Raw genomic sequence first — 13982 nt, 5'->3', positions numbered from 1 at the left:
CTGAACGGTTGATCGGGTGGGAGCACCAGGTTTATATACTCTCATAATTATAGAATAGGGAACAGTTCTCCGTGTGAGAGTGTGGCGAGCATTTCCGTTTTTATGGGGTGGGTCGTCATTTCACCCCTCTATGATTCGGCTGTGAAATGACCAAACCCCCTGTTTTTATTAGGCTAGATCCTTCAACTCCCGCCACCACAACTGGAGGAGAGCCAGGTCCTCTATGTCTGGTGGGCATGGACTATGGAGACTCGTCTCTCCCACACAAAACATTTCTCCTTAACAAAAAGATTTAAAGACTTAGAGTAAGTTACATGATTGGACTCAATAAGCAAAGAATTGGGGATAATTATTAACGAACCTAAACCGATCAATTTTAACGATTCCAATCAAATATATTGGTATTCAATAGAACCTGATACGTATCAGTGGATCAGTACGGATAAAGAGTAAAATGGTAAGGAAAAAAAAAACCAAATTTTAAATGAAATTGGGAGCAAATCCATCCGATGCAGGCCGATTTGAATCGGTATCGGACCAAAGCGCCTCTTGGCTTTTGGTAAGGGAGTTCCCGCTTTGCACTTTTCTTGTGCAAAATTTTTTTTTCGAATGTGGGGCCAGCCACATCACAACGTCGACAACGATGTCCACAAAATTGAAACAGGTAGGCTTCGAACCAGAAGGGGTCGGTGTTTTTGAAATTTTGATTAGATGAAGAAACTCTATCGGATGATTTGATAGAGCAAAAAGAATAGTGAAATCGTGTTTCGCTCATCGGTGCTCTGCGAAGGACGGATGAATTCGGGCGATCTTAACAAGGTTTGGGAAATCAAAACCCTTAAAAGAGACGGAGAAAATGAAGCAAGGAAGATTCTTCAGAAAATTGCAAGCCAGGTAGAACCCATCATGCGAAAGCGTAAATGGAGAGTTAAGCTTCTTTCTGAGTTTTGGTAATTCTTCTATAATCAATCTCTCTTTTCGTCTTCAATTTATTTATTTTTTTTTCATGGAAATTGAAAAAAGAAGATATGAATTAAAAAATTGCAGTCCGAACAATCGGTGTCTTCTAGGGTTGAATGTGGGAAGAGGTATCCAGGTTAAGCTCAGATTGCGGAAGCCAAATAGAGAATGGGACTTTTACCCTTATGATCAGATTCTTGATACGATGCTTCACGAGCTGTGCCATAATGCCCATGGCCCTCACAACGCCAACTTCTACAAGCTCTGGGACGAACTCCGAAAGGTTCGTCTTTTTCACTTTTCATATATGCCATAATGATCGATAGATAGCCTATCAAAAGGAAATAACAAAGCTCTCAAGGTAGACTTGTATGTAGGTATTCTAGTTATGGTTTTAAAAGAGCCTCCATTTATCGCTTCACATCAATATGTTATATGTCCTAGGAATCAAAATATAAAGTTTGTGGTGTTAATCCAGTAGTTACTTGGAACTCTATCCAGAGGTTTTCACAAGCTCTGCTTGAATTCATTATTGGTTTTTACTCCATATAACATTTTTTGTGACTCTTTTTTTATCTGCTAGTGAAGATTTACTGGGGACAAAAAATCTGTTGAACCAATGCTCGTTGTTGCGTCCATGTGATGTTGTCCACTTTGGGCTGAGGCCTGCACAGTTTTAAAACGCGTCTACGTGGAAGGGGTTGGCCCTTGCTTATAAACCGCAAGCTCTCTCCATACCCAAACGATGTGGGAGTGTGGGACTATCTTAGTCGCCCCCTCCTTATTTTTACCATAACACTTGTTATTGGTGGAATATTTTTCTGAATTATTTATGTTTTGGAGCAGGTTCCCTTAGAGATAAAATGTTAGTACCAATGCATTTTCATTATTTGCCAGATAATTTCCCTTGGGGGCTCCACTTCTATCAGTGGGACATAATTCTCGGAAACTCAATTTGTAATCATAAACTCTATTTTGTATTTCTTTGCTACTTGTTTGTTAACAATGACTTTAACACAATTACTACAAACTATTTTCTTTTGAAACAATTGAAGCCTTTATAGTTTGACATTAAATTTTTATCTAGTTTGGTTGTTTTGGTGGATTGAGCCTTTATTCTGTGTATGTGCATTGAGTCCTTTGCTTCTTTGGCTTCTTTGCTTTATAAGAATTTCATCCAACAGCTCATGCTCTTTTTCAGGAATGTGAGGATCTTATTTCCAAGGGAATAACTGGCACAGGTGAGGGGTTTGATCTTCGAGGAAGACGTTTGGGAGGTTCTACTCGTCAACCCCCTTTGTCATCTCTTCGCCAAACTGCATTGACTGCTGCAGAAAAGCGACTGCGTCTTGGATCTCTACTACCATCTGGACCCAAGCGCCTTGGTGGTGACAGCAATATTATGGTTGCACTTAGTCCAATACAGGCTGCTGCCATGGCTGCTGAAAGGAGATTGCAGGATGATTTATGGTGTGGATCTTCTGAAATGTTAGGTGAAGAAGAAAGTAACTCCAATGTAATTGAAACGCTTGAGTGCGTGGGTCCATCTGCCAAAAGCTCCGAAAATTTGGATGGTTCTGAACCACACGATTCAGTTTTGAAACCTCGGAAGAAAAGTCGTTTGTCGGATAATGAGTCATTTATCCATTCTTCTGATCTGAGGCCAGAATCTAGTTTTGTGGATTTGACTGTGGAAGCTTCAACTTCCGGATCTATGCTTAAACATGCTGAAACAGATGATACTGAGGATAAAGTTAGTTGGGAATGTGGAACATGCACTTTGTTCAATCCAGTGAGTCCCACAAACTTAATATCATGAAATTTTTTTTGTACTTATTTGATTTATTTATGAGGTGGATTTCTTTTTTAAGCATAGCATCTTTTAGTCATTGGATTGTTTTCTGGAATGTATTTTGAGCAGTAATTAATTATACATGCTTGTTCTTTGTATTGTTAAGTTCTTACTCTTACTGGTCCCTAACTATATAATTATTTAGGATTTTCATAAAACTCTGAAGAGTGTTATTTTAAAATTCTGTTATTGACTCTGTAATGGTTGATATTTGCAACATCTAGCAATGAAACTAGTGTTTAGAATATTTTTCCATGCTAATCTGATAGATTCATTAACCAATTACGGTTCATAAAATATTGTCTTACAACGGATCAAATTTCTGCACCTGCTTTTATTCAAAAGAAAAACTATCTGTCCACATTTTATCACTCAAAAAAAAGGTGCACAAGTTGTGCATTTGCAAGTCAATCCAGTCTAGGTGTACATATTTGCCATTTATTCTCTCCATCCTTTAAAACCTATATATTCTTCTGAGTGGCCTTTGGCTCTCTTGTGTATTCTTGTCTTAGTCCTTGACTATAATTTTGTGTTTTGGCTCGAATGGTATCTAATTTATTCCCTAAGAGCTTCAACTCCCAGATGGTAGGTCAAAAACTCCTGATCAGATGCTTATTCATTCATATAAAGGTGGGAAAAATCCATAAGATGCTCCTTGATAGGGTTCCAAAGCTTCATTTGCTACTGTTTCTAATTGAAGGGAATATTTGTAGAAATTTTGACCCCAACTCTTAAGTTATGTTGCTCAAAATAAAAGCTTGCTACTGTAAACAGCGAGCCATTTTTAACATTTGGTGATTATAAGCAACTTATCACACTAATTTGTCAACATTGGAAAACCTAAATGGGTTTAGGGGTAATGGGTTTCCTATCATTTTTACTAAAACTGGCACTATTTAGGTTGCATTTCTTTCCAGGTAAATATCGTTTTTTCTTTTTGTAATGATTTTACCCGAAAATGTTCCTTTTATATATGGTTTTTACCTGGAAAAGAGGGGAGTCTTAAAGAATGGGTAATCTAAACTACAACAACAACAACAAACTCAGCCTTATCCCAACTTAACAGGGTCGGTTACATGGATCCAAACAAAACAAAATAGAGAAAACGGAGTTATACTCAAAAAAGGTGAAGAAAAGATGGGAGAAGAGGAATGGGGAAAGAGATGAGAAATGACAAAAGGAAAAAGACAAATGGAAGATGGGAAATAAATAGAAAAATGAAAGATAGTAAGAAGAAAGAGGCACAGCCCAACACATCAGGATAATCTCAGCTAAATGGGGTCTGATACATGTATCTTTGCCCTCCAATAGGCTGTCCGACGTTATACTTGGGACCAGACCTAGACTATGCATGTCCTTCCTCACCACTTGTCCTATGGTCATCTAAACTGTCTTTTCAAAATATGTTATACCTAGTCTGATGTGTTCGAACTAACATGAAATAACTGTTTAAACCACGACAAAGGCACTTGTTTCTTTGCAAAATGTTATTCACTATTTTGTCTTTACGTCCTATGGTAGATCACAACCATGATTTGTCAATATTGGGCCACCTTGGAACTTAACGCTGAAGTTAAGCATTAACTTTTTATACTTGTCACACTTGAATGGAAAAGTGATCAGCTTTAGGGAATGTATTTTGCTAAATTGGTGCAAGATAGGTTTAAGAACATCTGTAGATCTCATGCCACATTAATTGCTGTAGATTTTTCACAGAGGCATGGAAAACCAATCAGCATTAGAACCTGCCAGTTGTATAATATATTGCTAGTTTGCAACTTCATTTCACATTCCTTGCAAAAAGAAAACTCCCCTACTGAGATAGTATTTCCTGTTTCTTGTTTCTACATATCATCCCTACTATAAGTCACTTTTGATTGTATCTCATTGGTAATGATGGTGCGTTACTGCAGCCATTAGCTCCAATATGTGATGCTTGTGGTAGCCAAAAGCCGAAAGATGTTGGAGTTAAGTTCAAGAGCTGGGCTTGCAAATTTTGCACTCTGGAAAACAGTGTCAAGGAAGAGAGATGCTCAGCTTGTGAACAGTGGAGGTATTCAAGTGGACCACCAGTTTCCATCCCTGCATCCAATGTTGGCCGCTGGGACTAATAGCTGGAAATGGTATATTTTCTGTGAGGGAGGAGGTTTATATGAAATTTTTTAAATTAATTTCTCCTTTTCTCTTGTCAATGGATGTCATGCCTCGTGATTGAGATCTTGAGATCTAGTTGTTGTGGTGGATGAAAATCTGAATATAGAGCCGTTGAATTGGACATAGATGTTAGAGTGAATATATCTGTATTTAATTGGACTGCATCCATATTTGACCCATAAGGAATATTTGCTCAAAGTCATATTTTTTTTGTTATGAATTGAAGTCTTGTATATCTTCTTCAGATTGTTTGATCGTTTGTCCATGGGTTTGCCATGCCGCTGCTGTGTGGGAGAAGGTTTTGTTGACAGGGAACCCACATGGTGTGGGAAGAGAGAAAGTGTTAGTGAGGGGTTCACATGGTCAGATCAGATGTAAGAGGTGTGGGAAAGCATATGTCCATGCCATTGGCATGAGAATCATTTCCCCTAAAAATTTCTATATGATTACATGATGTTGAAAATTGATTGTATATTTAACTTTGTTTTTTGTTCCTTTATTGGGAAATTTGTAAGGGAAAGCCACATGCACAAATTCCAGAATTTGTTTCTTGATGCCTTCCTAAAAGAAATGAAGAACCGTTGTAAGGACAATAATTTGGTGAATCAAATCCTATTTTTAAGTACAATGATAATTTTCCCATGTAATGTAACGATGGGAATGACCCTTAATGTTTGACCTAATGGGTCCCTATCAAAAAAAAAAAAAACCTAATGGGGGTTTTAAGGCTCTCTTTGGTATAATTTCTATTTGTATTCAGGGATAATGTTCTCTGTCTGGGGGTTTGGCTAAGAATCTCCCATGCAAGCTTATTATCATCCGTTGGATCCTGAATCTTGCGTAATAACCGTTGGATTCTATCTGTACTAAACTTAAATGGGATAATGTCAGATAACATTATCCCTTCTATTCATGAATTATTTATGAGAAATCGTTCATCAGTCATGTGTCATAAATAATCATCATATAGATACTACTAGGCATAATAGATTATACATATAGAATGAGAAAAAAAGTAAGATTTTTCCTAATAGATGACCATTGGACATTTCTAGTAAGGGCTGTATATACTACTCGGAGTAAACCGGTATGAATGGGTTGGACTGGAGCCTCTACTAGGCATAATAGATTATACATATAGAATGAGAAAAAAGTAAGATTTTTCCTAATAGATGACCATTGGACATTTCTAGTAAGGGCTGTATATACTACTCAGAGTAAACCGGTATGAATGGGTTGGACTGGAGCCTCTAGATTTTGGATGAACCACCTTGTTCAAATCCCAAACCTACTAGTCCATAAACACAGGATCTTACAAAAAAACCCAAGCTTAACCTATCCTACACAAACTTTAGGATGGTGGCCACATTTCAAGCCCATTTCACACGGGTATCTTAGGACCCAGTTTCTCTTAACCCATGGTCAAGAGAGAATCTCTTCAAGCATGAGATTTGACGATTTGATTAGACTGGGGAATGGTATTTTCAGCGAGTTCAAGTTCTTTTGCACGTACATACATGTGAGAAGCAGCCACATGTCCCATTTTTGCCATTTACAAGGGGAAGAGGGATATTTATGAAAACAAAAGGGACATGTGGCTGTCTCTCAGATGATCCATTCTCATTTTCAACCTCATACAATAGGAGATGGGAGTTAATGAAAGGAAAACTTAATCTGACATCTTAATGCTCTTTTAAGGATTCCCTCTTACCCACTAACAAGAACACTAATTAATTTCAGCCTCAATCGTAAGGATGTAAGAAGGTTGGCCCAAGCTCATTGCAACATTTTTAACTGAGCCAGAGTGGTGTAGGCAGCTGAAAGGTCTGACCGGAAGAATGAATTGTATAAACTCAAAATGTGCAAATATGAAGAAAACAATAAAAATACTCTCCCGATCCGAGTTTAAACAATCCTGTGATGGTGATTGCATCACAGACCCAGATCCAATAGACATAATGGGCTCAACTGGGTCTCTTCTTGATCAGACTTAGAAACCGTACATATTGATATGCAATGGATAAGGCTTAGCCCCAAGACACTCCATGGCAGCCACTCGTTCTGGAAGAGAAAACCACTTTGGAGTTTGAAATTACAATCACAAAAGAGCAGAGAGAGACAGAGAAAGAGAGAGAATAGTAAGATGACAACCTGTGCTCTGAAATCTCATATTTCTTTGCCGATGCAATCTAACCTCAATCGGCCAACATCTGAACCTTCCACCCATCTCCTTCCCCTCAGAACCAAGCCAAGGAAAAGCCCTTCAGATTCACAACAACAAAGCCAAATTATAAGATGGTTCAGTAAGGACAGCAGCAGGGACAAGAAGAAGCTACTCACCAGTATTGCCTTCAAATCCAATGTTCCTATACCTTCACAGAAAAGGACTGGGCTACAAAGGTTTGTGATATTGGGTGCAGCTTCTCTTGGATTGGCAGTTCTGCTTGCAGGGATAGATGATGGGAAGGCCTTGGCTTTGGGTCCTGAAGGGCCTTTGATGGAGGAATTTTGGGACAACATGAGAAGATATGGGCTATATATTGTTACAGTGAGCACTGGTGTTATTTACACTATCTTCCAGCCTATTCTGGAGCTGTTGAAGAATCCAATTTCTGCAATTCTCATTATAACCATCTTAGGGGGTGGTATTTTCATTGTTTCCCAAGTGCTTTCAGCTATGTTTGGTGTCTCTGAATTTGCTTATGATTATGGCTATTAGTATTTTAAGAGTCATTTTGGATTAACAAATAGACTGTTATGTGTTCTGATAATACAATTCCAATCTATATACTATTGGTAGTTTGAACTTAAAACTCAAGATGTGTTCATAGCACCTCTGCTGGGAGTTGGGGATTTTAGATTCGGTAATGGTAGAATTGTAAAAAAAAAAAATGGGTTGGGGAGGAGGGGGGAGAGGATTGAATTCACTGATTTCAACCCAAACCCATAAAACCCATACCTTACTTTCTTCCAAGTTCCAAATCTGGGAAATAAGGTTTGGTCTTTGCACCTCAAATCAGCAACTGCAACAAAAATACAAAGAAAAAAACCCACAACACATCTCATAGTGATATCCTTATCTGTTATGTATGCCTCGAATTCATGGACCCGTTTCGAAGAATGACTCGCTCCGACATTTTTTGTGGCGACCCGTTTCTAAGATCAGTGATGGTAGCAAAGGGTTTGGGATGATACGGTTCGACCCGATCCGATGGAGGAGTATGTATATTCTTTACACACTTTGTTGTAGAGTGTGAGATTTTGGGGTTTTTCGTTTTAGGGTTTTTGAGAGACTGAAGCAGCGCCGTTTTGAGTGTTCTTGAGAGATCTCCATTGTAATTTTCTTTGTTTTACATAGTGAATCATCTTCACCTTCGCCTGTGGATGTAGCACACTATACCGGTGTGTGAACCACGATAAATCACCATGTCATCTTGCTCAGTTTTTGTTTCTGTTCATGTTTTGGTTGGTGTTTGTTCTAACATTATCCCCTGCTCCTCTATTGAAATCACATAAAAGACCTACAACATGAAGGACTTTTGGCCAAACAACCACCTGTTTAGCTAATTCATTGGCCACCTCATTTTCAGTTTTTTGTGTCCATTGGAATCTAAACTGCATTTACTAAACAAGGATCTTTGTAGGTCTGATACAATGAGTATGAAACAAGGCTCATCTGCCGATTTCTCCATCCATCAAATAACTTTGGCTGAATCTTCTTCTTTCACAAACAAATTTCTATTTAGCATTATAACAGAGAATAAAAAAAGGAAAATAATACATATTCCATTCCGGAGGTCTTTTCGTGCCGGGCTGAAGATGTCTTCATTTCGAGATTTCCAAATGCACCAACATATAAAAGCTGCAGTACCAGTTATTTCCTTCAATGTCTACCTCCCTCTTGTGAACAGGTTGTCCCAACTTTGAATGAATTGAGAGAGTTGTGGATTCTCCTTACTGGGACAAAATGATAATTGTGATCCAAACCATACAGCTCTAGTAAAAGCACAATCCATCAACTTTGGAAGGCCTAAAACGGCTATTTCAACTAAGAGATTCATTTGCAAGGACAAGGACCCATATTGCATCATAGAGGGCGATTATGATGTTAAGGAGAGTGGTCGGTGGTACGACTGAGCTTCACCGTCATTCTTATTCGCATGAAGTGTCATATTTGCCATTGACAAGTGGTCGTGATTTTCGTTGGTGTATAAAGTTCTCCTACAGCATTTGACCGTATTAAGTCGTTAAGATAAGTCCTATATTCTCAATTTTTGTGGTGTTTTTTCTGACACTTATTATTTTAACTAAATTCATATGATGGTTTAAAATTTAAACACATTGAATATGACTTATGGATGCGTAAAATTGAATATAGTCCATTCAATGATCATAGATGACCTTCACCACTTAGCACTTTCCGTATTAAGTTGTTTACAATGCAAGGAAAATTCATCAAGAGAACTGGTCAGAATATATGCACCCAAAGGAAAAGGATTTCCTCCAGCCATGGCGGGAGCTGGAGGGTCCAGCCCAGCCAAAACAGGGGTGGTGGGTTGGTCATTTCTCCACCTGTGAAATGACCAACCCACCCCTGTTTTCTTTTTTTTTGGGGGGAGGGGGTTCAAGCGCTGGACCCTCCAGCTCCCGCCATGGCTGGAGGAGAGCCAGGTCCCAATTGTGGGACCTGGCTCCTGTCCAGACGTGGCAAGAGCTGGATGGTCCAGCCCCACTAAACGACAGCAAAATCAGGGTTGACCCACCTGTGAAATGACCACCCCACCCTTGATTTTGCTGTCGTTTAGCGAGCTCCCACCACGGCTGGACAGAATCCTTTTCCTCCAAATGGTCCTTGTGTGAAAGAGAGAGCTATCAAGGGGATAATCATTTGGTTAACTAGTTGCCTCATAATTGACTATCTTGTGGGTAGGCTAAATATTGACTTTGTTGTTTAATTCAATGGCCTTGTGTGAGTAATTTACGGTTTGACTTGGTTGTATGAATTGGGAGACCTGTTCTCAAACAATTTCCATAGTAGTATAAGAGAAGGAGAATGACTACTGTGTTAAAAGTATTTCATTTATTTTCTTGTGCTGTGAGACCTGTTCTCAAACATTTTCCATAGAATAAGAGAAGAAGATGACTACTGGACTTGAAAACTGAAACAAACTTAGATTATTACAGAAACCCACAAGTAAATAGATACCCAATTCATACACTGCTCTTAATAGAGGAACTATATCCACTTTGAAGATCATAATATCTAGACCAGAGCATTACACCACCATACTTAGAGGAAGCTTTAGTTACTGGAAGTACTTGGGAGGTTAACACATCTGCAGGAATGAATCCACTACCAGCTGCATCAGAAGAAGCAGGTAAACCTAAGAAGAATTTCCCAGCAGGAACTGTAGATGTCCATTTGTTCCATGAACTCAAAAGATTTGTAACATTACCAGAAGTGTATTCACAAGGATTATTGTTATAGAATTGAACCCAAACATAGTCAAAAAGACCAGTATTAAGAGCAGTTCCAAGATACTTATCAGGGTAAGGGCATTGTGGTGCTGCTGTTAAGTAAACTTTCTTCTTACTCCCCTGTTTATTATATTTCCAGAGGTACCTAGCTAGTTTATCCCAGTATTCCGTCGATCCCATCTCGATATCGAAATCTATACCATCAAGAACAGCTTCACCAAGTGGTCTAGAAGATGATTGACCACCAAGGTAGTTGTTCCACAGGTACTCTGCTACATCCTTGACATCTTGGTTTGAGGTTAGAGTATAGTTTCCAGAACCACCACCAAGAGAGAGCATTACCTTAAGGCCTAGACTTTGGCAATAAGTAATTTGATTACTTACAATGGTGCAACCACCTGAATCTGGATTGCAATGGCCGGCGAGATTGATCTCCGGGGTCTGACCGCCGCCGAATTTGTAGAGGAAAGCTAAGTTTACATAGGCATAGTTACCTGATGCACAGGTTTCGTTTAAGGTGCCTTCATATCCATTCTGACCCCAATAGATTGTGATGCCGCCGGCGAGAGACTTGTCGACGAGGAGGGTGAGAACCAGGAGGGAGAGCAGGAAAGATAATTCTTGATGTTTGGTAGCCATGACTAACTGCTTAGGATTAATGGGTTTGCATGAAAGAATGGATTCTTTGCTCAGGCAATGTTTAAGGGAGAGTGGAATTAATCCCTTTTTATAGGTGGAAGAAAGTTAGAAAGTCTCCCCTTAAGTTTGAACATAGACACCGTCTTCAAATTTGGCCAGCTCTTTCTTTTTTTTCTTTTTATTTTTATTTTTTTTTTTTTATTTTTTTTTATTTAAATAGGGTGAAAGAATGCTATTTAGTCACGTCAGACACAGGGCTGCACGAAATAACCGCTGCATTCCCAAGGATTTCGCGTGGCCTTGTGTCTATGCGCAAGTGCATGTAGATCACACGCAACCAAGTAGCATTCTCTTTCTCATAAAAAAAAAACTATATAAGACAATATGTACCTTAAGCGGACCGCGGTGATCTTTTTCCCATATAATATCTAGCTAAGGAATGGCTTAGAGTTGCAATTTACCAAATTTTAGACTTGAATTCAATCATATTTATTCTTACATATTTATATATTCTTTTTCAGTATTTGACCAGCTTATTGTTTTTAGGACTAAGTTTTCCTCCACCCATAGAGGAGGACTGTTCACCCACCATTAGGGTTCACAAACCTCTCCTAGGGTTTTAGTATGTTTCCAAATACCCTCCCTATACCGTCCCGCGGTGAATGAGATCCTATTCACCGTGGGTGGAAGAAAACTCATTCCTTGTTTTTAGTACTTACAAAACTCTATTGAGATTGAAACTTGACATGTGAAACAATGATCTTGAGCTCTAAAATTCCATATATTTTTAACCATGGATTTAGTTATCAGGATACGGCCGATCCATATGGGTATAAACCGTTGACAATATTGATACCAACCCGATATCGAATCACTGGTACAAAATTAGGGAGGGGAAGTGTTTGAGAATAATTGGGAGGTAAAATCATCCTATCAAGCCTGATCGCAATATGGCTGATATGTAACAATATCCCGTGAACTAAATCCATGATTCCAACCCCTCTCGACCTCCCACATAGCAAAACTTGGACTGCATTCAGTTTGCATTCTAGGTCAAGAATGCATTCCAAGAAATCATCCAAATGCAATCGTAGTCTTCCACCCATGATCTTAAACATCTTGACCCACTATTTATTTAACTTATATTTGTCATCTCATCTTCTCAACCTTAACATTTTGTGGGTCCTTAGAATCCCACTCCCGAAGATCTTGAGTTGTGGTTAAAAGAATATACAACTATACTTTGAACGCATTTAAAATTATATAGTAGACTTTTTCAAATTAAAGAAGCATTTGATATGATTTCTAGAATGCATATATACCAAACGCATTATTAGTGTTCATCCATGTATTCCATTGCCTGGATAAAAACTTGGAAAAATTCAAACCCACTTATACAAAGTTTCATTTTCCATTTCAATCTTTTTTTAATTAGACTAAAATTGACAGTTCCTCATAAAAAAAATTTACACAATTTTTTTTCACAAAGGATGTCTTGTGCTTGTCACCAACCCTTTTGACCATGTCTCTAGATGACTCAAACTAGCACGGCACATGCTTATTATTAGAAGCATTTTTTTAAAAAAAATGTAATAGAGAGTCAAAGAAAGGTGGATGAAATGATTCTCTCTTCCTCATAAGGTGGAGAAAATTTGATCCAAATCATATAAAAAAATACTTATTTTGTAACTAAATTAAGGTCAACTACCGGATTCTTTGACTGACATTATCAATTAGGATTGACATTGACATTGAGAGACTGATGAAAGATGTTTAGTTGAATCATTCAATGGGAAAATAAAAGGAAAAATGAGTTTAGAGTGATTTTGGAAGTTTCCTTAGATTTACTATCAAGGCTATACAAGGTTTTGTATTACTCTCAATAGTTTTCTAAGGTAGCAATCAAACCCTTAAAACTGATTTTTTTCCTCAGCTCACTACAAACTTAAAAAACATTTTTTCACGAAACACACCACAACTAATGACAACATTATTAGTTGACATTTTTTGTGTGACCCAAGCCTCCACACAAGTATAAAACATTCAACAAATTAAAGTGAGAACTAGTAACCTCTAAGAAGGTAGAATATTGCAAATGCAAAGCACAAATTTCTCACAATCTCTAAAAACCTAAAAACAAAAATGATTCTTAATTATAGGTTTTGAGCAGTGTTGTTAAAGGTTTGAAAAACTTATATTTTGAGATCGCAAGGGAGGGTAAGTTACCAACATCTGTAGACACTGATGTAGAATCCTTTTTTGTTTAAAATAAATTAGTTCGAAATCAACTTTAAAACATTGTTCAGAGGACCACTCAAATAGTGTAGACTTCTGTTGGCCTCCAACGGTAATATATATATATATATAGTCTTTAGACTTCCAACAATAAAAAAATATCTATTGGATTTCTAACAGGTGAACGTGTGTATAGGAGTGCTGATGTTTGCGGCAGTCTAGAGGATGTTTGCATCAGTATGCGAACATCTGTCAGACCAAAGGACTTAGTCTTGTTTAAGATTCAAAGTTTTTGTTTCTGCGTCCGCTGAAGTATGTCGACGTCTCCTTAGAATACAGACGCCTACACCAAAATGCGGATGTACTCAACCAAGAGACAAAAAATTCTTTAACACTAATCGGGCATCTGCACATATGTGTGGACATCTATCCAAGGATGCAGATGTCTCCTTAAGTCATGCGGATGTCCTTAAGTCATGTCTCTTAAGTTATGCAGGCATACTCTGACAAAGGACTTAAAAGATATCTGGTTTTTATCGGACATCTCCACAAGAGTAAGGATGTCTTGTCCTTGTCAACAAACGTTTCTTTAATCACGCAGATGCACTTTGACAAAAGGCTTAATGATCATCCAATTTTCATTGGACATTTCCACAAGAGCACA

The 13982-nt window shown here is 38.1% G+C and overlaps 3 protein-coding genes across 4 annotated transcripts; 2 read left to right on the top strand and 1 right to left on the bottom strand.

Annotated features, from left to right (window-relative positions):
- The first annotated feature begins 685 nt into the window (after nt 1-685).
- On the top strand, nt 686-5182 carry LOC122641486 (DNA-dependent metalloprotease WSS1-like). Of its 2 annotated transcripts, none has more exons than XM_043834739.1 (4): nt 686-950; nt 1048-1243; nt 2162-2752; nt 4726-5182. In XM_043834739.1, exons 1-4 carry the CDS (start codon nt 796-798, stop codon nt 4921-4923), a joined length of 1140 nt encoding a protein of 379 aa, XP_043690674.1. In that variant the 5' UTR covers nt 686-795; the 3' UTR covers nt 4924-5182. The 2 variants fall into 2 exon arrangements, with proteins under 2 accessions (XP_043690674.1, XP_043690675.1); XM_043834740.1 differs by having other exon boundaries at nt 816-950; nt 1027-1243.
- Nucleotides 5183-7020: 1838 nt separating this feature from the next.
- LOC122644216 lies at nt 7021-7714 on the top strand. Its single transcript, XM_043837831.1, has one exon. It carries the CDS (start codon nt 7110-7112, stop codon nt 7683-7685), a length of 576 nt encoding a protein of 191 aa, XP_043693766.1. The 5' UTR covers nt 7021-7109; the 3' UTR covers nt 7686-7714.
- A 2408-nt stretch (nt 7715-10122) lies between these two features.
- On the bottom strand, nt 10123-11151 carry LOC122644215 (hevamine-A-like). The gene has a single exon (XM_043837830.1). It carries the CDS (start codon nt 11081-11083, stop codon nt 10178-10180), a length of 906 nt encoding a protein of 301 aa, XP_043693765.1. The 5' UTR covers nt 11084-11151; the 3' UTR covers nt 10123-10177.
- Nucleotides 11152-13982: the final 2831 nt, after the last annotated feature.

The sequence above is a fragment of the Telopea speciosissima genome, chromosome 10, assembly GCF_018873765.1.
Source record: "Telopea speciosissima isolate NSW1024214 ecotype Mountain lineage chromosome 10, Tspe_v1, whole genome shotgun sequence".
Taxonomy (NCBI): domain Eukaryota; kingdom Viridiplantae; phylum Streptophyta; class Magnoliopsida; order Proteales; family Proteaceae; genus Telopea; species Telopea speciosissima.
Note: the sequence above shows the minus strand (reverse complement) of the source record. Positions and strands in the feature narration are given on the sequence as shown.